General features: G+C 41.1%; 2 protein-coding genes across 10 annotated transcripts; one reads left to right on the top strand and one right to left on the bottom strand.

The window, feature by feature from the left end:
• Positions 1-33: 33 nt before the first annotated feature.
• cyp7b1 (cytochrome P450, family 7, subfamily B, polypeptide 1) lies at positions 34-26,074 on the top strand. Of its 5 annotated transcripts, XR_015852361.1 has the most exons (9): positions 34-181; positions 1,865-2,087; positions 5,791-5,927; positions 9,208-9,807; positions 13,987-14,172; positions 16,484-16,662; positions 17,476-17,766; positions 24,681-24,787; positions 24,912-26,074. XR_015852361.1 is itself a non-coding variant. In XM_088350598.1 (8 exons), the coding sequence occupies exons 3-7, from the start codon at positions 5,921-5,923 to the stop codon at positions 17,761-17,763; spliced, it is 1,260 nt and encodes a 419-aa protein (XP_088206724.1). In that variant the 5' UTR covers positions 34-181; positions 1,865-1,941; positions 5,791-5,920; the 3' UTR covers positions 17,764-17,766; positions 24,681-26,074. The 5 variants fall into 5 exon arrangements, 4 of the variants coding, with proteins under 4 accessions (XP_088206724.1, XP_088206722.1, XP_088206723.1 ...); XM_088350598.1 differs by having other exon boundaries at positions 1,865-1,941; positions 24,681-26,074; XM_088350596.1 differs by having other exon boundaries at positions 24,681-26,074.
• On the bottom strand, positions 22,050-23,701 carry LOC148376833 (erythroferrone). 5 transcript variants are annotated; one of them, XM_088350605.1, is made up of 5 exons: positions 22,997-23,701; positions 22,836-22,929; positions 22,686-22,770; positions 22,544-22,622; positions 22,050-22,476 (listed from the first exon to the last, which is right to left on the bottom strand). In XM_088350605.1, the coding sequence occupies exons 1-5, from the start codon at positions 23,414-23,416 to the stop codon at positions 22,369-22,371; spliced, it is 786 nt and encodes a 261-aa protein (XP_088206731.1). In that variant the 5' UTR covers positions 23,417-23,701; the 3' UTR covers positions 22,050-22,368. The 5 variants fall into 5 exon arrangements, with proteins under 5 accessions (XP_088206731.1, XP_088206727.1, XP_088206728.1 ...); XM_088350601.1 differs by having other exon boundaries at positions 22,050-22,622; positions 22,836-23,191; positions 23,259-23,366; positions 23,486-23,701; XM_088350602.1 differs by having other exon boundaries at positions 22,836-23,701.
• Positions 26,075-27,777: the final 1,703 nt, after the last annotated feature.

Genomic DNA, 27,777 nt, shown 5'->3' with positions numbered 1-27,777 from the left:
CTTAAGGGACCAATGTCCTCTGCTATATTCCACTTTTATTGGCGGAGCTTCTCATTTACGATTGTCATCATGAACGTTTCTGTGCAGCCCAAAAGAGACTTTTGACTTTCCAGTCCGCAAAAGCCAAGCCCAGTTCCTGGATCCTCCTCCAGATCTTCAACACATCTGAAACCTGAATTTGGTAAGAAAACCCGTTTATTGAATTGAGCGTCACATCAATACCAAGAAAATTGGTGTAAGGCATTCGAAGAACAATATCAGGAGGGACTAGTGTGTGTTGTGTAGCACCTCCTATTGGTTAAAAAAAGTATTGCTTTGAACAGTACTAGTAATAGTATACTACTATTATTATTTTATTGTTTACTAAAGTACTTGAATTTGTATTGATTATTTTGATCTATTTTGAAATTAAATGCAATTTACTGTTGATTGGATGGACTTTATTGATCTAATTGAATAGTTGTTTGAATATAAATCAATAAGATGTTCCTTTTGTTACTCAGTACTTTTTTCAGTGGTTTTTTTTTTCAAGTACTTTTTTACTATTTGGATGACTTCTTTTTACTTCTACTTACTGCTGGAAATGTGAATTTCCCTACGGGGATGAATAAAGGATCTATCTAGACATCTATCTAGACATCTAGATAGATGTCTTTCTATCTAGACATCCATATATATCTAGACATCTATCTAGGCATCTATCTAGTTATCTATCTAGGAATCTATATATTTAGATATATATCTAGACATCTAACTATCTATCTAGAGATCCATCTATCTAGATATCTATCTAGGCATCTATCTAGATATCTATGTAGACATCTATATCGCTAGATATCTATCTAGACATCTATATCTCTAGATATCTATCTAGACATCTAACTATTTATCTATCTAGAGATCCATCTATCTAGATATCTATCTATCTAGACATCTATCCAGACATCTATATCTCTAGATATCTATCAATCTAGACATCTAACTATTTATCTATCTATCTAGGAATCTATCTAGACATCTATCTAGAGATCCATCTATCTAGCTACACATCTATCTATCTAGACATCTATCCATCTATCTAGACATCCATCTATCTATCTATCTAAACATCTATCTATCTATCTAGACATCTATTTATCTAGACCTCTATCTATGTATCTATCTAGACCTCTATCTATCTATCTAAACATCTATCTATCTAGACATCTATTTATCTAGACCTCTATCTATGTATCTATCTAGACCTCTATCTATCCATCTATCTATCTATCTAGACATCTATATCTATCAATCTATCTATCTAGGAATCTATCTAGAAATCCACCAATCTAGATATCTATCTAGACATCTATCCACCTATCTAGACATCTATCTATCTAGACATCTATCTATTTATCTAGACATCTATCTATTCATCTAGACATCTATCTATTTAGACATATATCTATCTAGACATCTATATCTAGACATCTATCTATTTATCTAGACATATATCTATCTATCTAGACCTCTATCTATCTAACTAGGCATTTATCCATCTATCTAGACATTTATCTAGACATCTATCCATTTAGACATCTATCTATTTATCTGGACATCTATACATCTATCTAGACATCTATCTATCTCTATCTGAAGTAACAGTCCATTTACTCGAGGTCAAATGATTGGCGACTCTACCCGCCTCGGGATGAAAAGTGGCGTCGTCTTTCTAATTAGAAGTCGAGCTTTTATTGTGAAAGGTATAGAGGATTGCGCAATCCAAATCGTTTGATAAAGACCCGAGCGGGTGGGCTGATATTGACATTACTTTTGTTGGTTTTTGTTTGTATTAGAGCTCACTGTTGCCTTTTTCCCCCTCTAGCTTAGCTTCTCGCCACCATTAAAGAAACATTCTGAGGAAAGTCTCAGTTTCCGGTGTCGAGGGGGTCTGCATGTCAGGTAAGCGGAAGTGACGTCGCCTATCCCCCCACCCCCTGCTGCGCTTCAGTGGCTTGACTGTGGACGCCGCCTGCGATGTTCTTTTTGCCGCTGCTGCTTTTGGTCGCCGTCGCTTTTGCTTACGTCATCGGCCGCCGACGCAAGAGGTACGTTGGCGCTCCGTGACGTCACGAATATGACGTCACTCATTGGCTTTTTGTTTCACTTCGTTGGTTTGACTTAAGGGAGTGACGCAATTGCTAGTCGCTCGTTCGAGAAAAGACCGCAAGAAAGTGTTTTTTTTGTGATTTTTGCACTCGAAATGTTTCCAGTTTGTGTTTTGTGGTGGGGGAGGGGGCAACGCGAATTCCTCAAGTTGCTCAACTTGTTGCGACACTCGACGGTATTTTGAGTCGCCAGGGGGACGCGTCGGGTCTCCAAAATGTGGCCAGGGGGCCCATCTTGGACACATACCTAAATGTTTTTCTTTTAGGAGTAACAAAGAAATATATTATTATCAGGGTTGGGTAGGGTTATTTTAACTGGATTACTTTCAATTACTTTTGGATGACCCCAATACCAAATATGCTAATAAAAGACATGACATCGCTGAGATTTAGTTAGCCCGTTTTTTTTGTCATATATTTGAGTAGATAGACATCTATCTAGACATCTAGAAATCTATCTACCTAGACATCTAGAAATCTATCTAGACATCTAGACATCTAGAAATCTATATCTACACATCTATCTAGACATCTATCTATCTAGACATCTAGAAATCTATCTACCTAGACATCTAGAAATGTATCTATCTAGACACCTAGTAATCTATATCTAGACATCTATCTATCTAGACATCTAGAAATCTATATCTACACATCTATCTATCTAGACATCTATTTATCTAGGCATCTATCTAACTAGACATCTATCTATCTATCTATCTATCTAGACATCTAGAGATCTCTATCTATACATCTATCTATCCATCTAGACATCTAGAAATCTATCTATCTAGACATCTATACATCTATCTAGACATCTATTTATCTATCTAGACATCTATCTATCTATACATCCACCTAGACATCTATCTATCTAGACATCTATCTATACATCTATCTATCTAGACATATAGAAATCTATCTATCTAGACATCTATCCATCTATCTAGACATCTATTTATCTATCTAGACATCTATCTATCTAGACATCCATCTAGACATCCATCTAGACATCTATCTATCTAGACATCTATCTAGACATCTATTCATCTATCTAGACATCTATCTATCTAGACATCTATCCATCTATCTATCTATCTAGACATCTATCTATGTAGACATCTTTTCATCTAAAAGAAACTAAATATGAATACAATTCAGACTCACAACACGTGGTAAGCTCTCTCTCCTGGCTTTGATCTCTTTGATATCCGGCAAAACTACTGCGACAGAAACAAAATGAAACTAAATCCAAACAGCTTGCCAACATCATTTTTGCCGTTCCATGGATTCCGTTACTCCCCAAGTCATTTTATTCATATTTAGTTTCTTTTGTCTTTTAAGAGCATATTTGGTATTGGAGTAATCCAAAAGTAATTGAAAGTAATCCAGTTAAAGTAACCCTACCCAACCCTGATTATAGAATAGAATAGAATAGAATATACCTTTATTGTCATTGTTACAAAATGGGTTAACATGTTGTGACAACGAAATTGGGCGTGACACTCCAGTTTCACACCTTCACAGTGAGGTAAGAAGCCAAGAAGATAAAGGAACAGAGAAGATAAGGTTATAAAACAAGGAGGATAAGGCTATAGTTATAATTTACGTGATATTTACACAAGAAATGTCGGCATGTAGGATGTTACATATTATTAAACTAAATTCGATATTTAGTTGTGTTGTATTACTTGTACTTCTTAGTATTTGTGTAGTATCCCTGTAGGGTTTGTTCAGTCGGTTTTTCATTGACTCAAAGTAACCAAAAAGCTAATTTGTTTTTCCTTTTTCAAGGTTTATATATTTCTAAATCTCTTCTGGCATTTATTTTGCTATTTTGGTGGATTGCTACTGTTGTGGCTAACACTGCTTATTTCTCTCAGAGTATTTTTGTAGTACTGTTGTTATTTTTTTAGTATTTCTGTCTTAATATTTGTGTTGTGTTTTGTAGAATTTCTATTGTAATATTACTGTGGTAGTATTTTTTTAATATATTACTTCTCTTATAGTATTTTTGTAGTACTGTAGTTGTTCTTTTTAGTAATTCTGTCAAAATATTTATGTTATAGTATTTATTATAGTTGTATTTTTTAGTAATTATGCCATATTTGTGTAGCATTTTGTAGTAATATAACTAGTAGTATTTTTATTATATTATTTCCGTTATAGTATTTTTGAAGTATTCCTGTACTGCTTTTAGTAATTCTGTCATAATATTTATGTTGTATTTTGTAGAATTTCTAGAGTAGTATTACTGTAGTAGTATATTTCAATCTATTATTTCTGTTATAGTATTTCTGTTGTATTGTAGGACTGTTTTTAGGAATTCCGTCATAATATGTATGTTATAGTATTTATGATAGTTGTATTTTTTAGTAATTCTGTCGTAATGATTGTTGTGTTTTGTAGAATTTCTAGTGTAATATTACTGTAGTAGTATTTTTTGATACATTTCTGTTTTAGTAATTTTGTAGTATTGTAGTACTGTTTTTAGTAATTCTGTCATAATATTTGTGTTGTAGTATTTTTATATTACAGTGTTACTGTAGTGGTATTTTATAGTATTTCTGGTGTAATATTATTGTAGTAGTATTTTTTTAATACATTTCTTTTTTAGTATTTTTGTAGTAATATAGTACTGTTTTTAGTAATTCTGTCATAATATTTAAGTTGTAGTATTTTTATATGATAGTATTTCTGGTGTAATATTACTGTAGTAGTATTTTTTATGTTATTTCTGTTATAGTTTTTTTGTTGTATTGCAGTACTGTTTTTAGTAATTCTGTCGTAATTGTGTTGTAGTATTTTTATATCATAGTATTACTGTAGTTGTATATTGTAGTATTTCTGGTGTAATATTAGTGTAGTATTTCTTTATTATATAATAACTGTAGTAGTATTTTGTAGTATTACCTTTATATTTTCTTCTTTTCAGAACGGGAACAAAATAATATATTAGGTCCTTGTTTTTAAGAACTCAATTCGATACTTGGTTCTGTAGTAATATTGTTGTAGTTTTGATGTATTCCTGTACTGGTATATTTGTATTACAGTACTTCTGTGGTTGTATTCTTGTCGTATTTATGTAGAAATATTTGCATGGTAATATTGTAGTACTTCTGCAGTATGTTTGTAGTATTTCCATAAAAGTAGTTTGTAGTATTAAATATTTTTATAATATTACCGTAGTTGTATTTTGTAGTATTTCTGGTACAATATTACCATAATAGTATTTTTGTATTATTACTGTAGTGGTATTTTTGTAGTATTTCTATTGTATTTTCTCATATTCAGAACAAAGTAAAATATGATATCAGGTTCCCGTTTTCAAGCACCAAATTTGATACCTAGTTATGTAGTAGTTTTCGTGAGTGTTTGTAGTATTTTCTTTGTAGAATTTTTATTTTACACACACAACGGGACAATGGGGGATAACGTTGGCACCTATTTTTTGTTTTATTTATTAGTTGAGCTTTTTCTTTTTGGGGTGGGCCGGATGAAAAAGGTTGATGGGCCGCACTGTGGCCCGCAGGCCGCAGTTTGCCCACCAATGCAAAATCGGGCCACAGTTTTTTTTTGTTGCGTAACGTGATGCGCTTTGGCACCGGATTCATTGACCGGCGTGTCCTTTTTCCGTCACCAGACGCGAGGGCGAACCTCCGCTGATCGAGGGTTGGATTCCCTTCCTGGGAAAAGCTTTGGAATTCCGGAAAGATGCCGACAAATTCCTGGAGGAGCAAAGGAAGAAATACGGGGACGTCTTCACCGTTTACATGGCAGGTAAATTCCTGTACGCGCAAAGAAAGAGCTACGAATAGGTGACATACACATAAACAAGCACATCATACTGTGTACATATGTATATATATATATATATATGACATCGCTGAGATTTAGTTAGCCCGTCTTTTTTTGGTCGTATTTTTGAGTAGATAAATGTCTAGATGGATAGATGTCTATCTATCTATCTAGACATCTATCCATCTATCTAGACATCTATCTATCTAGACATCTATCCATCTATCTAGACATCTATCTATCTAGACATCAATCTATCTAGACATCTATCCATCTATCTAGACATCTATCTATCTATCTAGACAACTATCTATCTAGAAATCTATCCATCTAGACATCTATCTATCTATCTATCTAGACAACTATCTATCTAGAAATCTATCTATCTAGACATCTATCTATCTAGACATCTATCTATCTAGACATCTATCTAGACATCTATCTAGACATCCATCTATCTAGACATCTATCCAGACATCTAGACATCTATCTATCTAGACTTCTATCTATCTAGACATCTATCTAGACATCTATCTAGACATCTATCTAGACATCTATCTACCTAGACATCTATCCATCTATCTAGACATCTATCTATCTAGACATCTATCCATCCATCTAGACATCTACCTATCTATTTATCTATCTAGACATCTATCCTTCTATCTATCTAGACATCTATCTATCTATCCATCTATCTAGACATCTATCTATCTATCTAGACATCTATCCTTCTATCTATCTAGACATCTATCTATCTATCCATCTATCTAGACATCTATCTATCTATCTAGACATCTATCTATCTAGACATCTATCTATCTAGACATCTATCTATCTAGACATCTATCCATCTATCTAGACATCAATCTATCTAGACTTCTATCTATCCATCTAGACATCTATCTATCTATCTAGACATCTATCTATCTAGACATCTATCTAGACATCTAGACATCTATCTATCTAGACATCTATCTATCTATCTATCTATCTAGACACCTATCCAGACATCTAGACATCTATCTATCTAGACATCTATCCAGACATCTATCTAGACATCTATCTAGACATCTATCTAGACATCTATCTACCTAGACATCTATCCATTTATCTAGACATCTATCTATCTAGACATCTATCCATCCATCTAGACATCTACCTATCTATTTATCTATCTAGACATCTATCCTTCTATCTATCTAGACATCTATCTATCTATCCATCTATCTAGACATCTATCTATCTATCTAGACATCTATCTATCTAGACATCTATCTATCTATCTAGACATCAATCTATCTATCTAGACATCAATCTATCTAGACATCTATACATCTATCTAGACATGTATCTAGACATGTATCTAGACATCTATCTATCTAGACATCTAGACATCTATCTATTCATCTGTGTTTTGCTGTGTTTTTCTGTATATTTAGTTGTGTTTTTGTTGAGTTTTTGTGTGTGTATTGCTGTGTATTTTGGCATATATTTGTGTATTGTGTCATGTCCTGTGTTTAGTATTGTTTGTCATGTATGTCGTGTATTTTTTGGGTGTATTTTGTCGTGTACTTTGTCATGTACTTTTTAGTGTATTTTGTGTTTTATATAAATGGGCAGCACGGCGGAGCAGTGGTTAGCGCGTGTGCGGCACAGTTCTGAGGTCATGAGATCGAACCTTCCTGTGTGGAGTTTGCATGTTCTCCTCGTGCTTGCGTGGGTTCCTCCCACATTCCAAAAACATGCATTTCAGGTTTATTGGCCGGTCCAAATTGTCCCTAGGTGTGAATGAGCGAGCGAATTGTCTGTCCCTGTGTGCCCTGTGATTGGCTGGCAAGCAGTTGAGGGTGTCCCCTGCCCACTACCCGAAAATAGCTGGGATGGGCTCCTGCACCCCGTGACCCTACTGAGGATAAGCGGTGCAGATAATGAATGGATGGATGAATATTATATATAAAAGTGCGGCACAGCGGTCAGTGCAGAGGTCCAGGGTTCAATTCCAGCTACTGCAGCCTCCCAGTGTGGAGTTTGCATGTTCTCCGCGTGGGTTTCCTTCGAGCACTCAGGTTTCCTCCCGCATTCCAAAAACATGCATGTCAAGGTCATTGTCCCTAGGTGTGAATGAGTGAGTGACTTGTCTTTCTCTGTGACTGGCTGGTAGATAGTGTGGATGGGCTCCAGCACCCCCGCGACCCTAGTGACGATAAGCGACGCAGAAAATGGATGGATGGCTGGATATATATATGTAATGTGTATTTTGTCGTGTATTCTGTAGAATATTTTGTGTGTATATTGTCGTGTATTTACCATGTAAATATTTTCGGGCTGCAACAACGAATCGATCAATTCGATTAAAATCAATGAGTAAAAGCGTTGACAACGATTTTATTCATCAATACGTTAGTATTTCTGTTGTAGTTCCATAGGTTTTTTTAGTGTATCCGTAGTATTTCTAAAGTATTTTTGAGCATCACTGCATTTATATTTTGTCGTATTTTTGTAGCAATACATCTTTTGTAGTATTTTGGTGTTTGTGTAGGAATATTTTTGTATTATAGTCAGGGTTGGGTAGGGTTACTTTAACTTGATTACTTTCAATTACTTTTGGATTACTCCAATATCAAATACAATAATAAAAGACAAAAGAAACTAGCTTTGAATCAAATGATGACTCACAACACGTGGTAAGCTTTCTCTCCTGGCTTTGATCTCTTTGATCTCCGGCAAAACGAACATAAAATGCGACAGAAACAAAATGAAAATAAATCCAAACAGCTTTTTGCCGTTCCATGTGTTCCGTTACTCCCCAAGCCTGCACAAAATGGAGTCATTTTATTCCTATTTAGTTTCTTTTGTCTTTTATTAGCATATTTGGTATTGGAGTCATCCAAAAGTAATCGAAAGTAATCAAGTTAAAGTAACCCTACCCAACCCTGATTATAGTAGTACTCTAGTAGTATTTTGTAGTACTTTTTTAAAGTATATTTCTTTTCAGAATGAAAGTAAAATAATATATGATGTTCCTCTTTTGTAGTACAAAATTTTATATTTGGTTTTGTAGTAATTTTGCAATATTTTTGTGGTATTTCTGTTGAAGTATTTTTTTGTAGACACACAAAATGACCATCGGGAGAAAGTTGGCCCAAAAACCTTGCGTTTTTATTGTTTGGAGTGCCGTAGTTTGCACAACCCCGATTTAGGTGGGCGGGTGCCGGCTGCCATTTTCTCACTGCCTTTTTGGTCTTTATGTGTTTGCCAGGCCGCTACATGACATTTGTGATGGAGCCCCTTTTGTACCCGGGCATCATCAGGGAAGGGCGTCGGCTGGATTTCCACGAGTTTAGCGGGCAAGCGGCCCCGGCGGCTTTCGGGTACCCGCCCGTGAACGAGCGCCGTTTCCCGGGTTTGGGGCAACAGATCCAGCGCGCCTTTCGCCTCCTGCAGGGGGCGCAGTTAGCGCCGCTAACGCTTAGCATGTCCAAACACTTGGGGGCGCTGATGCGCCAGGACTACCTGTGCCGGGACGACGCCTGGCGCTCGGCGGACCTTTACGACTTTTGCCTGAAGGTGATGCTGGAGGCCAGCCTCATGACCTTATACGGGCGTCCGGGAAGTGGGCGTCGCCACGCCGACGCGGCGCAGCTCCGAGAGCGCTTCGTCGCCTTTGACGAAGCCTTCCCGCTGCTGATGGCGCGCGTTCCCGTTTGGATGTTGCGCCGCGTGGGCGCCGTGCGACGCCAGCTAGCCCGGCATTTGGCGCCGGGCAAGATGGCCGACTGGACGGGCGCCTCCCACTTTGTGCGGCAGCGGGCTCGCCTCCTGGAGCAGCACCCCGACATTGGCGAAGGCGGAAAAGCAGGTCAGGCCTAATGAACCCCTTAATGTCTAAAAGCAAATACGTGTCTTTACGATGTCATCGATCACTGAAATACATCACTCAAAAAATTATTGGAAGGCTTCAACTCTCGGGATTGTTAGATTGTAATATACAGTGGAACCTGGGTTCTCGACCATAATCCGTTCCAGAACCCTGTTCGAAAACCGATTTGTTCAATTACCGAAATCATTTTTCCCATTAAAAAATAATGTAAATCGTTTTAATCCGTTCCAACACCCTGAATGTTTACCTTGAATGTTCAAGGTAAACATAAAGCTAACCTAGGCTAATAGTACGTTCGCGTTAGCGTAATCTTCCGTACGAAAGATGACGCTAACATGAACGTGTAAAAATAAAAAAACAGGTCGTTTACAAGTCATTTAGCACCCGGGTCTCCACAACAAGTGGTGAGCGGTTCATTGGAAAGGGGGCTCCGGTCCAACACCCTCAGTGTTGGGCTCCGTTCCAACACCCTGAATGTTTACCTTGAATGTTTAACGTAAACATAAAGCTAACCTAGGCTAATCGTACGTTCGCGTTAGCGTAATCTTCCGTACAAAAGATTACGCTTAGATGAACGTGTAAAAATAAAAAAAAGGATAAAGAAAAGAATTATGAATAGGATTTCTTACCTTTGTGGTGGTCAGCAGAAGGCGCTCGCACACCTTCATATTTGGCTCTTATTTCTTTCTTAAATGCAATAGTTGTACACACTACTTTTCTTTTTTCACCTGTAGCAACTTTGCTGCTTGCACTGACTTTCTTCGGAGGCATAATTAGGGGCTAAAACACTTGGTACACCTACAGTATATTAAAAGCGAAAGCAAAACGAAGCACGTCGGGACGCGAAAACAGTTGGTCAAGAAAAGAGCCATCTCCACCCGTACGCCGCTCAGCATGGCACCCTAGCGTACGCACTCACGCATTACCGGCGTTCGAACTCCGATTTTTGGACCGAACAGCGAAGCAAGAATTTCTCCAAATTTTTGGTCGGACTCCGATTTGTTCGAACTGAGAGGCGTTCTAAAACCGAGGTTCCACTGTATATTAAAATGTACCGTTTACAAAATTGTTCGAATTCGTTATCTGACTCCATTAACCAAACACAACTTACATTCGCCTAACAATGCATGTTCCTTTCTTTTTGGGAAAATGAACGAGAGACATTTCCACACGGGGCAGATTTAATTTCTTAAATAAATTAACTGAGTGAACTGAAGTAGCCGAATTGGTGTCGCTTGAGTCTTCGTCAGGCCTCTTCTGGTTCTCCCTCTCGATCTTCCGAAGTTCTCCCGGCCCACACCTTTTTCTGCAAGCCGGCGCGTCAGGAAAACCCCCCACGTGGGCTCCACGGCTCCACCACCTCGCCTCGATGTCTGTCCTTATGCGTCTGTGTCCTCCTCCGTCAGAGTCTTGTTATCAACAGAACTAAACAAAACATTTGCATTCGGAACGGCGAGACCTGAACCTCACTTAGTGAAAATCTTTATTGCACTCGATAAATGTAATTTGTATTTGATCATACAAAACCCCTATAGTCAAATGTTTATAATCCTTCAGGATTCAAGACATTTGAAAATATACCCATCACAGATACATCTCCATCAATCTGAAACGAGATACCCCAAAACTTTAAAGCCGGCATTGCTTGCCAATATCATGCTCTGATAGTCAGCTGACGGACTTGTTATGTCCATGAACTTCCAGTGAATCGAACCATGTAAAATATTGACTCCAAAACACGGCATTATGCCCACAGATAAAAAAAAAAAAATCTGCCTAAAAGCATTACTGCATCATTTGACGATCCTTGCTGTAATCCCATACCTGTCAAGCTCCAGGGCTCCATGCCTATATATTGTTAGCATGTGGTCGTTAGCATCGACTCGTCAGCATGTAGCAATTAGCATTACTGGTAAGCATTCACTTGTTAGCATGACTAATTAGCATCAACACGTCAACATATATTGATAGCATGTAGTCGTTAGCATCAACTTGTCAGAATGTTGCCATTAGCATGACTGGTAAGCATCCACCTTTTAGCATGACTCATTAGCATCTACACGTTAACATATTTTGTTAGCGTGTAGTTGTTAGCATCAACTCGTCAGTAGGTAGCCATTAGCATGACTCTTAAGCATCCATTTGTTAGCATGACTCTTAAGCATCTACACATTAACATGTATTGTTAGCTTGTGGTTGTTAGCATCAACTCGTCAGCAGGTAGCCATTAGCATGACTCTTAAGCATCCACTTGTTAGCATGACTCATTGGCATCTACACGTTCACATATATTGTTAGCATGTAGTCGTTAGCATCAACTCGTCAGCATGTATCCATTAGCATGACTGGTAAGCATCCACCTTTTAGCATGACTCATTAGCATCTAGACGTTAACATATATTGTTAGCATGTAGTCGTTAGCATCAACTCGTCAGCATGTAGCCACTAGCATGACTCTTAAGCACCACTTGTTAGCATGACTCATTAGCATTTACACGTTAACATATATTGTTAGCATGTGGTCTTTAGCATCAACTCGTCAGCAGGTAGCCATTAGCATGACTCTTAAGCATTTACACATTAACATATATTGTTTGCATGTAGTCGTTAGCATCAACTCGTCAGCATTTAGCCATTAGCATGACTCTTAAGCATCCACTTGTTAGCATGACTCATTAGCATCTACACGTTAACATATATTGTTAGCATGTGGTCGTTAGCATCAACTCCTCAGCATGTAGCCATTAGCATGACTGGTAAGCATCCACCTTTTAGCATGACTCATTAGTATCTAGACGTTAACATATATTGTTAGCATGTACTTGTTAGCATCAACTCGTCAGCATGTAGCCATAAGCATGACTCTTAAGCATCCACTTGTTAGCATGACTCATTAACATCTACACGTTAACATATATTGTTAGCATGTGGTCGTTAGCATCAACTCCTCAGCATGTAGCCATTAGCATGACTCTTAAGCATGTAATTTTTAGCATGACTCATTAGCATCTACACGCTAACATATATTGTTAGCATGTGGTTGTTAGCATCAACTTCTCAGCATGTAGCCAATAGCATGACTTGTTAGCAGGACTCATTGGCATTACTCATTAACAACTCCACGTTAACATATATTGTTAGCATGACTCATTAGCATCTAGACGTTAACATATATTGTTAGCATGTAGTCGTTAGCATCAACCCGTCAGCATGTAGCCATTAGAATGACTCTTAAGCATCCACTTGTTAGCATGACTCATTAGCATCTACACGTTAACATATGTTGTTAGCATGTGGTCGTTAGCATCAACTCCTCAGCATGTAGCCATTAGCATGACTCTTAAGCATCTACACAATAACATATACTGTTAGCATGTAGTTGTTAGCATCAACTCGTCAGCATGTAGCCAATAGCATGACTCTTAAGCATCCTCTTGTTAGCATGACTCATTAGCTTCTACACGTTAACATAAATTGTTAGAATGTAGTCGTTAGCATCAACTCGTCAGCATGTATCCATTAGCATGACTGTTAAGCATCCACTTTTTGGCATTACTCATTAGCATCTACACACTTACATATATTGTTAGCATGACTCATTAGCATCTACACGTTAACATATATTGTTAGCATGTGGTCGTTAGCATCAACTCGTCAGCAGGCATCCATTAGCATGACTCTTAAGCATCCACTTGTTAGCATGACTCATTAGCATCTATGCGTTAACATATATTGTTAGCATGACTCATTAGCATCTACACGTTAACATATATTGTTAGCATGTGGTCGTTAGCATCAACTCGTCAGCAGGCAGCCATTAGCATGACTCATTAGCATCTATGCGTTAACATATATTGTTAGTATGTAGTCGTTAGCATCAACTCTTTAGCATGTAGCCATTAGCATGACTCTTAAACATCTACACATTAACATATATTGTTAGCATGTAGTCGTTAGCATCAACTCGTCAGCATGTAGCCATTAGCATGACTCTTAAGCATCCACTTGTTAGCATGACTCATTAGCATCTACACGTTAACGTCTTTTTAAAATAATGGAGTTACTTTGACTGCTAACTCGTTACTTTTACTAGAGAGCAATTCAGTTATTTTTTCAGCCAGCAGGTGGCATCCTTGTGACTATTTGTTCCTGTTGCAGCTCACCACGTTGCCATGTTGTGGGCAGCGGTGGCCAACACGGCTCCGGCCGCCTTCTGGACCACGTACCACCTGTTGAGGAACCCCGAGGCCCTCCACGCCATCCGACAGGAAATACAAAATGTCGGCGTGGGCGAGAACGACGAGGCGCTCTCCCCGGAGCGGTTGGAACGGATGGTTCTACTGGGTAGGTCCTGCCGGACTACTCTGGGTCCACTTAAGGTCCTTGGTAGTGTTGTGAATTCCCGTCTATCTAAGAGCCAGCTCATAGAGCAGTGTTAAGGTCTGACGCATCTTGTCCACCAGAGGGCGCCTGATCGCTTTGTATTTGGGACAGGTGTGTCCAATCACCTCACACCTGTCCCTAATTAGCTTGACCCTTCATAAAGACATTTTGGACAGCCCCCAGTGTATCTTTCCCTTTCAGGTTCCACGGTGTAAATTACTATTACCTTTTTCAGGTCCATACTAGTTTTATGGGGTTTGGTTTTTGTCTTCTGTTTTATTTGACCAATTTTTGTTACTTTGTGGATGATTTTCATATCAAATAGCACCTGTTTTTGAGCACCTTGCTTTTTCTTGTTTCCTGCGTTTGGGTCCGACCAAAACCTCAAGATATATTACTCGACCGTGAAAAGACTGAGCGGGAAGAGACCCGGCTGCGAGGAACGTCCCTGGTCTCTTCAGCTTCCTCCCCCGGCTGTGAAAAGAGTACCCTGCCCCTTCGACCCCCTGCCCCAGCTGCAAGGAGAGTTCCCAGCCCCTTTAGCTCCCTGTTCCAGCAAGAACCTTCAGTTGTTCCAGTGGCTGAAGACTCAATTTTTTTATTTTATTGATCTTTTATTTTTGAGGGCTTAAGGGGGAAGATATGTTAGGGTCTGGCACTTCCATCCACCAGGGGGCGCCTAACCATATCAGGTGATTTTCATTTTTATGTTGTGGTTTTGGGTTGACTCAAATACAGGAAGCAGGAAAAGGCAAAATGCTGAAAAACAGTTTAATAACAAACAAATGTGGAGCATAAAAGGGGAAAAATGAAAATCATCCAACACAAAATGTCTCTACAAAGGGTCAGGCTAATTAGGGACAGGTGTGGGGTGATTGGACACACCTGTCCCAATCTGGTGAGGCGCCCCCTGGTGGACGGAGGCGCACTACACCCTAACAGAATAAAATGGAGCTTATTGTAATCTTAGAAAAATTAGTTACGGTTGCTACAATGAAAAATAGGAAATATTATATTCAAAAATAATAATAAACTAATAAAAATAAAGAAGTGTATCACCCTCCGTGATTGGTGGGTAGCCAGTTCCCGTAGTTCACTTAAAAGAGCCGGCTCATAGAACCGTTACTTTTGTGAACGACCCCTCACTGCTGAGAAAAAAGCATTTTGAGGGAATACAGCTCCTGATTGGCAGAGAGCCTGCTCCCGTCATTCGCTTCAAAGAGCTAACTCGTTGAGCTTTTACACTCACAAAAGTCTCAAAGGGAGCCGGCACCTGATTGGTGGCGAGCCTGCTCCCCTCATTCACTTAAAAGAGCTTACTCGTAGAGCTTTTAAACTCACAAATATCTCAAAGGGAGTCGGCACCTGATGGGTGGTGAGCCTGCTCCCTTCATTCACTTAAAAGATTTTACTAGTAGAGCTTTTACACTTGCAAATATCTCAAAGGGAGTCAGCACCTGATGGGTGGCGAGCCTGTTCCTGCCGTTCGCTTGAAACAGATAGCTCATAGAGCCGTTACACTCACAAATGACACTTCACTATCTCAAAGGGAGCCAACACCTGATTGGTGTAGAACTGGCTCCTGTAGTTCACACGAAAGAGCGGCTCATAGAACTGTTGACACATCGCTCCTTAGCATAAGTATTTTGAAGTAAGGCAGCTCCTGATTGGCAGGGAGCCTGCTTCCGTCTTTCATTTACCAATAAGAAATTGCTATCCTTAAGGGTTCTGATTGGTGGGGAGCCTGCTTCAGTCTTTCACTTGAAAGAGCTAGCTCACTTGCAAAAGACACTTTACTATCTCAAAGGTTGCTGGCTCCTGATTGGTGTGGAGCCGGCTCCCGTTGGTCACTTTAAAGAGCCGGCTCGTAGAGCTGTTCGTTTACCAATATGAAATTGCTATTTAAGGGTTCTGACTGGTGGGGAGCCTGCTTCAGTCTTTCACTTGAAAGAGCTAGCTCACTTGCAAAAGACACTTTACTATCTCAAAGGTTGCTGGCTCCTGATTGGTGGGGAGCCGGCTCCCGTTGGTCACTTTAAAGAGCCGGCTCGTAGAGCTGTTCGTTCACCAATTAGGAATTGCTATCTTGAAGGATACTGATTGGTGGGGAGCCTGCTTCCGTCTTTCACTCGAATTGGTCTAGCTCACAGAACCGGCACTTGATTGGTGGAGAGCAGGCTTCTACGATTCACTTGAGCCGATTTGCAAGATTTGTCAAAGAGCCGTCGCGTTGAGCCGTTCCGTTCGCCAACGACACAATTCCCGATTTCAGACAGCGCGGTCCTGGAGAGCCTTCGCTTGTCGTCTTGGTCTCTCAACATCCGGGTCGTGAGAGAGGACTTCAAGCTTCCCGTGGACGGGCAGCGCCACCTGCTGGTCAGGAAAGGCGACATGGTGGCCCTCTACCCGCGAAGCGTCCACATGGACCCTGATATCTACCAACAGCCGCAGGTAGCCATCGTTTTTTTTTTTTGTTCTTTTAATCGAACATTTTCACAAACAAAATTAAAAGAATACAGTGTAAAATTGAAGATTTTTCAAGCCAACAATAAATGCTGCGAAATTGCTAAAAAGCACAAGGAGGAATATAAACTACAGAGACTCAAATTGACCAAAAGCAACATTTTTATTCCCAGCATTTTGGCAAATAATGATTTTTTTATTTTCTTCTTTTGTTCTTTTTTTTTTTACTTTTTCTATCCTTTTCCTTCTTTTTCCCTGATTTTTTATTTACTTTTTATGTTTTTTTTATTTCTTTTTGCTTTTTCCTCCTCTATCCCCCCCCCCCCGTTTTCAACCCAATTTTGTTTTCTATTTCCCCCTTCTTTTTTCTTATTTTTTTTTTTCCATTTTCTTTTTATTTTCGTTACCTTTCTTTCTTTTTATCATGTTGTTTTTACTTTTTTTCCCTTGTCTTGCCTTTTTTCCGTTTTCCATTTGTATTCCCTTTTTTTCCCATTTTTTTGTTTTTCTCTTTATTTTTTGTTTTTGGTTTGAAAAGTTTGCATTTATTTGACATGACACGAGGCTTACCCCTGTCCACCATCTTGCTGCTACGGGTATCCAGAAAGAACAAAATCTCATGAAAGGCTCGGCAAAAAAGTTGATGAAAAATATTGCGGCTTGGTCCCTTTGAGTCTCCGTAGTTTGTATTTTTCCTCGTGGTTTGTAGCACGTGTTGCACTACACCGTACAGCGACACCGAACGGTCCGATATGACATACTGTCCCTTTAAAATGTTGCTAACTGAGTATTGATTCGCAGAGCTTCGTTTGGGACCGCTTCGCCCGGCAGACGCAATTCAGCAAGCGGGGCAGGAAGCTGAGCCACTTCCTGATGCCCTTCGGATCGGGCGCCTCCGTCTGCCCGGGCCGCTTCCTGGCGCTGGGCGAGATCAAACAGTTCGTTTGCTTACTGCTCGCGCACTTCGACCTCCGGCTGGAGGCGGGGCAACCCCCCGCCTCGCCCGACCCCTCCCGGGTCGGCCTCGGTGTCCCCAAACCCGCAGAGGACGTCCGCTTCGGATACCGAGCTCGCAAAGTGGCCGCCTAGCTGGTGAGAGTATCGGCGAAAATCTTGGCTTAAAGGGATTCCCAAATTCCAAAACATAAAAATGTCAGTATAGGGACATGTTTTTTGCATAAAATTGATATATATTCCAATAATTTCCTAAGATAATGCAATTTGAAGAAGGCCTGTTTCGTCTTTGACTTCCTGAGCAGTCATGTCAAGCCAAGTTCTGTTAGTTTTTGTGGAGAATGGCCAGGTGTTGTGTCACAGTTGTGTGCAGCAATGGTTCAACAAATGGTGAGCAGTTAAATTGGGGCTAACTTGCAAAAATAAAACACAGAAACACAGAAAACACGGGAGGCTGGCTAACTGAAAACATGCAGTAAGCAGCCAAGATAACAGCGAGCCAAAACCACGGCAACAAACCGGAACCCAGCCGAGGGATAAAACAATGGCAGGCTGGCCATCTCGCTGACGGGGGCTAATCTGGACCAAACAAAACTGAAAAGCCTGAAAAGCTATCTGGACAATAGCATAATGATTGCAAGACACACGGTGAAAAACAGTAAAGGAAGAGTCACAATCGCATACCTAAAAAGAGGCGAAGGCAAAAAAGGAACGCACCCTGCAAACTCCCCCTGTGACTCGTTCCCACTGCCATCTGTCTTTCCATTAGATGTTTTCTTTTTTTGCGTGTTTGTTTTCTGGGCTTCTGTTTAGAGGTCGTGTTTTGGGTTTTTTGTCGTTGCAATTTCTTACATTTGTCTTCTCTCATTTTTTGTAGTTTTGTTCTATCCTTTTTTTTAGTCATTTATTTGTCTTTGTTTTTTGGGGCTGCTTTTCAGTGGTCGTTTTTTGTTTTTGTGATTTTGTATGGGGTTTTTTGGGGGGAGGGGTTGTTTTTTGGTGGTATTTTTTTATGTTTCTTTCATTTGATTTGTCCTTGTAATTTTGTAGGATTTTTTTCTGTTTTTTGTCGTTTATCTGTCACCTTTTGTCCATGCTTTGTGGGTCAGTTTTTAATTTATTGTTGTTTTTGTCCTCTTTCAGTTTTGGTGTGGTTGTTTTGGGGTCATAATTTTGGTTGTCATTTTGTACAATTTTTTTTCATTTTCTGAGCCTGTTTTTGTTTTCTTTTTTTGTGTGTGTTTTGGTTCTTTTGTGTACAAATATATACATTTTTGTTTTCTTGTTGTGATTTAGTTATATGTTTTTCTGTCATTTTCAGTCCGTTTTTGGTAGGGTCATTTTTGGTTGTTTTGGGCCTTTTATTGGTCTTTTTCAGTGTTTTTGGTTTTGATTTCATTGGTTGTGCGGCACAGTTCATGTCATGGGAACCTGTCGTGGGTTCAAATCCAGCTCCAGACTTTCTGTGCGGAGTTTGTATGTTCTCCCCGTGCTTGCGTGGGTTTCCTCCGGGCACTCCGGTTTCCTCCCACATTCCAAAGACATGCATTTCAGGTGAATTGGCCGGTCCAAATTGTCCCTAGGTGTGAATGAGCGAATGAGTTGTCTGTCCCTGTGTGCCCTGCCATTGGCTGGCAACCAGTTCAGGGTGTCCCCTGCCCACTGCCCGATGAATGCTGGGATGGGCTCCAGCCCCCCTGCGACCCTACTGAGGATAAGCGGTACGGCTAATGAGATGAGATGAGATGAGATGGTTTAATTTTGTGCTTTTATTTGTTTTTTTTTTTTAGTTATTTTTCCTTATTTGTCGGGGGCTTTTTGTTTTAGGTTGTGTTTTTGGTGTTGTTATTTTGTGTATTTTTTTTTTTTCGCGATTTTGACAGTTTTTAGTTGTTTTTAGTCCCTTTTCGGTCTTTTTTGGGGGTCTGTTTTATGGGTTGTTTTGCCTTTTATTGGCCATGTTTTGTGAGTGATTTTTTATTGAGGTTATATTGTGTTTTTTTTTATTACTTTTTTTGTGGGGGTTGTTCTTTGGTCTTATTTTTGTTTCTCTTTTGGCCTCTTACTTGTTTATTTCGTTGTTTTTGTGTGCCTTTTACGGTCTGTTTTTCCGAGTGGTTTTTTGACTCATTAGGGAGACGCAATCCTAAAAAAGGCAAGATTAGACAGCATCTGGCACCTCACCAGAAGGGCAGGACAACCTGGTCCCCTCAGGCCAAGGTTGGTTGCCTTGAATAGTTTAAGGGAAATACTTAACAGTAACTTTGTAACGTATACATAACAAGTTTGAATGTTTCCGGGTCAACAGAATCGGAAAGGAGTCCTCACCTTTACTAATCCAAAGAAACACTAAAACCAAAATGGCGCAGGAAAGGAATCTGTGGGATATCCAGAAGGAGATGAGGACACATCTGCTAACCCAAAATCAATAGATGGTGAAAGCGCACCCTCTAGCGGAGTGTTCAATAACTGTCCTACAGACACTCGTTTCGGTGAGGATTCCATTAATCATTTTCTGTTTTGTTTTCCACAAAGTGCTGCTTCGTAATTGGGGCGGCAGTAGCACAGGAGGTAGAGCGATCGTTTTAGGATTAAGGGATCCCAGTTCGAATGTCCGTGTTACATGCCCAAGTGTCCTTGGGTAAGACACTGAACCCCCAATACCCCCAATAAGCAGGTTAGCGCCTTACATGGCTGCACAGATCACGGCCGCTATTGGGAAATGTGAAGCACAAGGTAAAGCGCTTTGGGAAGTCATTGACTTGAAAAGCGCTAGAGAAATGCACATCATTTCATTTTATCAAAGCCAGGAGAGAAAGCTTACCACGTGTTGTGAGTCATCATTTTCTTTTGTCTTTTATGAGCATATTTGGTATTGGAGTCATCCAAAAGTCATTGAAAGTAATCCAGTGAAAGTAACCCTACCCAACCCTGACAGACTCCAGACTATTATTACCTCAACACAATTCAGACGAATGACAAGAGGGTTCAGAAAATAAGCAACAAAAAAACAAAAACACAACTTAGACGTTCTCCAATTTAGGGTATCTAAAATCCATTGGTATGTGCTATAAGCACACATCGATGCTTAAAGTTTAGTAGATAATCCAAATCCTACCGCAACCTTGATGTGGAGCTCTAAGAAGAAACAGATCCTTGTTAGAGTTTATTGACTCGTAAAAAGGAGTTATGATGCAAAACGGACAGATGACAACATGGAACGTCAAACCATGCAGACATGCTTTTAGGCAGATTTTTTTTAATGAAAAACAATCCAATTTGGGACAAGACAACAGGTTGGAAAACAAACCCCAGAAATGTTTGGATATCCCCAAGTTTTTGGGTCATTTGAGCACCCATTGCAGCAAGATGCCAGACAATTGTCTCGGCTCCCTCCTGGTAGGGCTCATATGTGTCGTGAAGAGTAGCTGGAGCCCATAAACGTATGTGAAGGAATTGTATGTGTCATAACAAGAACTGCAAACGTATATTAAAAAGGATTTTATTCGTACAAAGGATTTTCTTTTGTTCTTTCACACAAATCGTTTCTTTTTTTGAAGGAAACTAACTTGCACGAGTTTACTCTCGCACTTACGAGTTGACGGGCACAGTAAGGGGGAGGAGCCGGCACATGGCAGCGTATGAGCACAGGGAAGGGGTGGAGCTTGTGGATGGTGGCATAGGAGCACAGGATAGAGGAGGAGCTTGACCAGAAAATGGGAGGAGCTTGTAAATAATGGGATAGAGGCACAGGATAGAGGAGGAGCTTGACCAGAAAAGGGGAGGAGCTTGTGAATGGTGGCATAGGAGCACAGGATAGAGGAGGAGCTTGACCAGAAAAGGGGAGGAGTTTGTGAATAGTGGCATAGGAGCACACGATAGAGGAGGAGCTTGTGAATGGTGGCATAAGAGCACAGGATAGAGGAGGAGCTTGACCAGAAAATGGGAGGAGCTTGTAAATGGTGGCATAGGAGCACAGGATAGAGGAGGAGCTTGACCAGAAAAGGGGAGGAGCTTGTGCATGGTGGCATAGGAGCACAGGATAGATGGAGGAGCTTGACCAGAAAAGGGGAGGAGCTTATGCATGGTGGCATAGGAGCACAGGATAGAGGAGGAGCTTGACCAGAAAAGGGGAGGAGCTTGTGAATGGTGGCATAGGAGCACAGGGTAGAGGAGGAGCTTGACCAGAAAAGGGGAGGAGCTTGTGAATGGTGGCATAGGAGCACAGGATAGAGGAGGAGCTTGACCAGAAAAGGGGAGGAGCTTGTGAATGGTGGCATAGGAGCACAGGATAGAGGAGGAGCTTGACCAGAAAAGGGGAGGAGCTTGTGAATGGTGGCATAGGAGCACAGGATAGAGGAGGAGCTTGACCAGAAAATGGGAAGAGCTTGTAAATGGTGGCATAGGAGCAACGGATAGAGGAGGAGCTTGACCAGAAAAGGGGAGGAGCTTGTGCATGGTGGCATAGGAGCACAGGATAGAGGAGGAGCTTGACCAGAAAAGGGGAGGAGCTTATGCATGGTGGCATAGGAGCACAGGATAGAGGAGGAGCTTGACCAGAAAATGGGAGGAGCTTGTGAATAGTGGCATGGGAGCACAGGATAGAGGAGGAACTTGACCAGAAAAGGGGAGGAGCCTGTGAATGGTGGCATACGGGTACAGGAAAAGAGGTGGAGCTTGTAGGTGGCGGCGTACGATCACACGGAAGGGGAGGAGTTTGCCATTGGCCACACCTTCTTTTCAGTGACCTGACCTGGCCAGCAGGACGGAAGAGAAGAAGGAGTCGGCCAAGACGCTAATGTCTTCGCCGCTGGCGTTGTCGACAAACACGGACGCGTACTCGCCACCCTGAACCCAGAAAGACCACAAACAAGATGGCGGAGTGACTTAACAGGTGGGCCTTCGGCGTGCTCACCTGTAGGACCAGCGTTCCCGTTAAAGTCATGCTGAAGACTCCGCCCGCGCTCGCCAAGTCCGACACTGACTCGATAGCGCTGCGAAGGACAATAGGTCACGGTCAGGCCCCTCCCACATCTACTTAAGCCCCTCCCACTCACAGCTTTCCTCGGCAGAGCGAATCCACACAAATGGCTGCCCGGACGCGTTGATGCGGTGGCGGCAGGTCCGCGCGTGCGCTCGATCCTGCGCACAAACCAAATCAGCGTTCGACCGGCGTGCTCATGCGATCTGAACTGCAAATGGCTGACTTATTCTGAGGCGGGCACTCAGCAGGTAAAATCCGCCCACGGCGGCGACGTAGCGCCCGTGGCTGGCGTTGAAGAGCCGGCCGAGGGGCGGGGCCTAAGGGAAAATACAATGGCGTCACCCCCACCCTCAGTGTCCCAGCAATGTTACCTGCCCATGTTACCTGGCGGAAGGGGCGGAGTTCCACCAAGCTGCGACGCGCCACTCGCACCTTGCGGGGGAGACTTCCCAGAAAGGAGGCGGTGGCCCCCAGGGGGCGTGTCCCTAAATCCTCCACGCCGATCAACCGGGGAATTTCTTTCGCTTGGCCATCTTCCAATCTACCGCTGAGAAGTGATTGTGGGCTGCCGCAGGAGCCCTGGGGGACACCATCAGTGTGAAGATGAGGATGATGAAGAGGATGTAGGGGCGGCATGGAAATGGACCTTTGAACCCCGCGGGGAGCTTCTGGGGGGGTCGGAGTTGTTGAGCAGCATGAGCCAGGTGCTTCGAGATGGGGCTTCTGGTCGGGCCCCTGCCGAGGCCGACGGATCCTGGGTGGGGGAGGGAAGAAGTCACCTTTTTTGAAGGGGTGTGGCTTCATTTTAGGGGTACGTCACATGCTTAGCTCCCCCTCCTACCTACGACTCCCCAAAGAAAGAGCCCCCATTACCTCGAGTGCCCCGTCGTCCTCTAGCGCCCAACATCTGCCCATCGTCATCATTATCATCATCATGGGGGGCCACCTGGGGACCTTCATTTTTGTTGGGACGTTGAAGAAGGTTTAACGTATCGGAGAGGGGGCCCTCCACCCACATCCTTTTATAGGCACGGCGGAGATAAGGGGGGGGCGGAGCCAGCATGATGAAACTTTTCTGCGAAGGACCTGATAGGCCACGCCCCTTTTCTTGCATCACCCAATGTCATCATCCGAAATGACCACAAGGAAAATTGAGTGTCCACTTCCGTAGTAGCCCACTATAATAAGTGAGCTACAGGGTTCGTACGGGTGCTTGAAATCCTTAAATATTAATGTTGAGTTTTCAAGGTCAGGAAAATGCTTGCATTTGGGGTGAAGTGCTTTAAAATGCTTGAAATTGTTGCCATTGCCATGTTGCTTGGCAGTCTGACAACAGCACGCAATAAATGAAAACATTTTTTATAAAAATGAGTGAAAAGGCCACTGATGTGTCTGCTCTGGTGGCTTGTCATTATGGTGATGGCAAGCGCCATCTACTGGTCGCATCTAAGAGGACAGCTCTATTTTAAAAACGTTATGCACCAAATTATTTAGCAATTAGTAATTTCAGAGGTTTTTAGTAGTATTTTATTTACTATTATATATATATTGTCATCATTTTTTGAGGATTTTCATTTGAAAAAAAGCCTGGGAGGCTCCCGGGCTGTAGTTTGCCCATCTTTGCCATCAGGGTCAGGGATTTTCCCTTCTAGCCAAGTAACTCACAAAACATGATCAGGTTGCAAACAAATATAGCTAGGTGATAAGTTCAGTGCAGATCCCCAGGAGCCATGATGTGCACCTGACTCCCCCATTCAGAGTTGTGAAATTTCAAAATGGCAGCTGTAATTTTTAAATCAGTGTATTAAAAGGACCGCACTTTACCTACACTCCAGCTATGATTACAGGGGAGGCAGAGAGAGAGCAGCTTGGCCCAACCTGAACATAATGATTGACATTTGAGGCCTGAACGGCCCAGAATTCAGGTCAGGTTTGGCCTCATCCTTAAGATCTTACCTGTAGGCTGAAAGTGGCAGACAAAACCTTTTCCCGTTTGCAAAAGACTTTCTCACTTCGGAGTAGTCCAACCTTTTGCTATTAAACTAACACAGATTTCCTTGTTTAACAGCTGGTGGCGCAATTGTTTCGGTGCCCCGCCCCCTTGCTGACGTTTCCTTACGCCTGCGAGAAGGCCTTGATGTCACCAACTCAAAATCGGATTCGCTAAACCCAAAGGTAGATAGTAACGATTTACATTTACTCCATTACATTTACTTGAGTAAGTTATGGTACATTTTGTACCCCTAGTTTTATTTTGAAATCACTATATTTTTTACTTGCACTCTCACGTGGAGCGCAGCAGTAAAAGACTCCAAGGAAGACGACAAACGACAGAGACTGAAAGTGGGCAAAAGAAGCATTTTTCTTCCAATATTCATATGCTAAATGCTAAATGTTCTACATTTCTATAGCGCTTTTCAAGTCAATGAAGACTTCCCAAAGCGCTTTACAATGTGCTTCACACCCATTCACACACACACTCACACACCAATAGGGAGACAACCATGCAAGGCGCCTACCTTTTCTCTCAGTAAAGCCACGCAAAAGGATCTCCTGTTTAACTGAAAAAGAGGATCTCCGGTAAGGAGCCATGAGGAACACCAGTGGTTCAAACTTGACTCCGTGCTACGACTTGGCTTGATCATGAAGACTAAAATAGTGAAAATAATGCACAGTAACGTTTTCCCTCATTAGATTGCGCTCTATAATTCCTACACAGTGCATTGTGGGTTAAGAAATATTCAATAAAAATAATAAAAACACACTTTACTCAAAGAAAGGCCTTTTTCATGTTTAAAATTTCTCAATTTTGTCGTGCCCTCGTGTGGACTTGTCCCCCCTGTTACTCCGATAAAGGTTTTCTTAAAAAACTCCTGCATTTTTATCGAACATTTCTCTGATGTAAGAATATTTTTGGAGGGTAAAAATTCAAGAAGAAGAAGAGTAAATACCACTCTCGAATCAACCTATTTCCATCTTTTTTTTATGTTTTTGTGATGAAGAACAAGACACGTATATTTTTGATAATATGGTCGATAAACAATCTTTCAGGGTAATCACATACTAGCTTATTTTTCATAACCTTTTCATTAATGGCTAATTTCGACACTTTATGAGAGAAAAAAAAGAAAAGAAAGAGATAAAGACAGAAAGACAGAGACGCTATTTGCTAATGAGTTCAACGATGTGACGTCACGCATCCATAGTCCCCTTGACTTGACAACACACTTGCAATGCGATACTTGGCCACTAGATGTCGGTGTGGAGACACGGAACGTGCTAGAAACAGAGACGGACACAAAAAAAGAGACAAGAGAAAGACCCTGAGTGAGAAAGAGAGATAGAGAGAGAGAGAAAGGGAGAGTGAATGAGAGACAGGGAGAAAGAGTGAGAGATATATAGAGATGGAGAGAAAAAGGGCGAGAGATAAAGACAAAAAAAGATAAAGACAGAAAGACAGAAAGACAAAGACGGACACAAAAAGAGAGGTACAGGTACTGAGGAAAAAAAAAAAACAGAGAAATAAAAAATGAGACAGAGAAAGATCCAGAGTGCGAGAGAGAGAGAGAGAGAGAGAGAGAGAGAGAGAGAGAGAGAGAGAGAGAGAGAGAGAGAGAGAGAGAGAGAGAGAGAGAGAGAGGGTGACAGGGAGAGATATAGATGGAGAGAAAAAGGGCGAGAGATAAAGACAAGAAAGATAAAGACAGAAAGATTAAGGCAGACACAAAAAGAGAGGTACAGAGAAATAAAAAATGAGACAAAGACCCAGAGTGCAAGAGAGAGAGAGAGAGAGAGAGAGAATGGGAGAGAGAGAGAGAGAGAATGAGAGACAGGGTGACAGGGAGAGATATAGATGGAGAGAAAAAGGGCGAGAGATAAAGACAAGAAAGATAAAGACAGAAAGATAAAGGCGGACACAAAAAGAGAGGTACAGAGAAATAAAAAATGAGACAGACAAAGACCCAGAGTGCGAGAGAGAGAGAGAGAGAGAGAGAGAGAGAGAGAGAGAGAGAGAGAGAGAGAGAGAGAAAAGGAGAGAGAATGAGAGACAGGGTGACAGGGAGAGGTATACATGGAAAGAAAAAGGGTGAGAGATAAAGACAAAAAAAGAGATAAAGACAGAAAGACAAAGACAGACACAAAAAGAGAGGTACAGAGAAATAAAATATGAGACAGAAAGACACAGAGTGAGAGAGAGGGAGAGAGAGAGAAAGGGAGAGAGAATGAGAGACAGGGTGACAGGGAGGGATATAGATGGAGAGGAAAAGGGCGAGAGATAAAGACAAAAAAAGAGATAAAGACAGAAAGACAAAGATGGACACAAAAAGAGAGGTACAGAGAAATAAAAAATGAGACAGAGAAAGACCCATAGTGAGAAAGAGAGATAGAGAAAGAGAGCGAAAGGGAGAGAGAGAGACAGAGAACGAGAGATGGAGATATACATGGAGAAAAAAAGAGCGAGAGATAAAGACAGAAAGACAGAGACAGACAAAAAAACAGAGGTATAGAGAAAGAAAAAAAAGACAGAGAAAGATCCAGAGTGAGAAAGAGAGATGGAGAGAGAGAGAAAGGGAGAGAGAGACAGAGAGAGTGGGGGAGATGTATAGATGGAGACAAAAAGAACATGAGATAAAGACAAAAAAGAGATAAAGACGGGCACAAAAAGAGAGGTACAGAGAAAGAAAAAACGAGACAGAGAAAGACAGAGTGAGAAAGAGAGCTAGATAGAGAGAGAGAGAGAAAAGAGAGAAGAGAGAGAGAGAGAGAGAGAGAGAGAGAGATAAAGACAAAAAAGAGATAAAGACAGAAAGACAGAGACTGACACAAAAAAGGGATAGGTACGGAGAAAGAAAGAGAGTGAGAGAAAGAGAGAGAGTGAGTGAGAGGAAAAAAAATAAACAATTGATGTAATTAGTTGATACAACTAGTAAAGTTATACTGTATGTAGTGTAATAATGACAATAAGAAGTTTATTAGAATTCCCCAATACGACGGTGAACCAAATCTAAAGGACTTTACCATTTTAACCAATATTAATGATCTTATTCAGTCACAATGTGGTACCCTGAATTATTAAAGACGTGGATTGCCTGCTAAGTCTGTCCTATTTATTACATCATCACCTGTCATTCTAAAAGACTCCGCTCCATTTTTAAGCATGATTT

Source organism: Urocampus carinirostris, chromosome 1 (assembly GCF_059441175.1).
Source record: "Urocampus carinirostris isolate Australia breed hairy pipefish chromosome 1, RoL_Ucar_1.0, whole genome shotgun sequence".
NCBI classification, from domain to species: Eukaryota; Metazoa; Chordata; class Actinopteri; order Syngnathiformes; family Syngnathidae; genus Urocampus; species Urocampus carinirostris.
The sequence above is the reverse complement of the archived record's forward strand: the minus strand, read 5'-3'. Positions and strand labels throughout refer to the sequence as shown.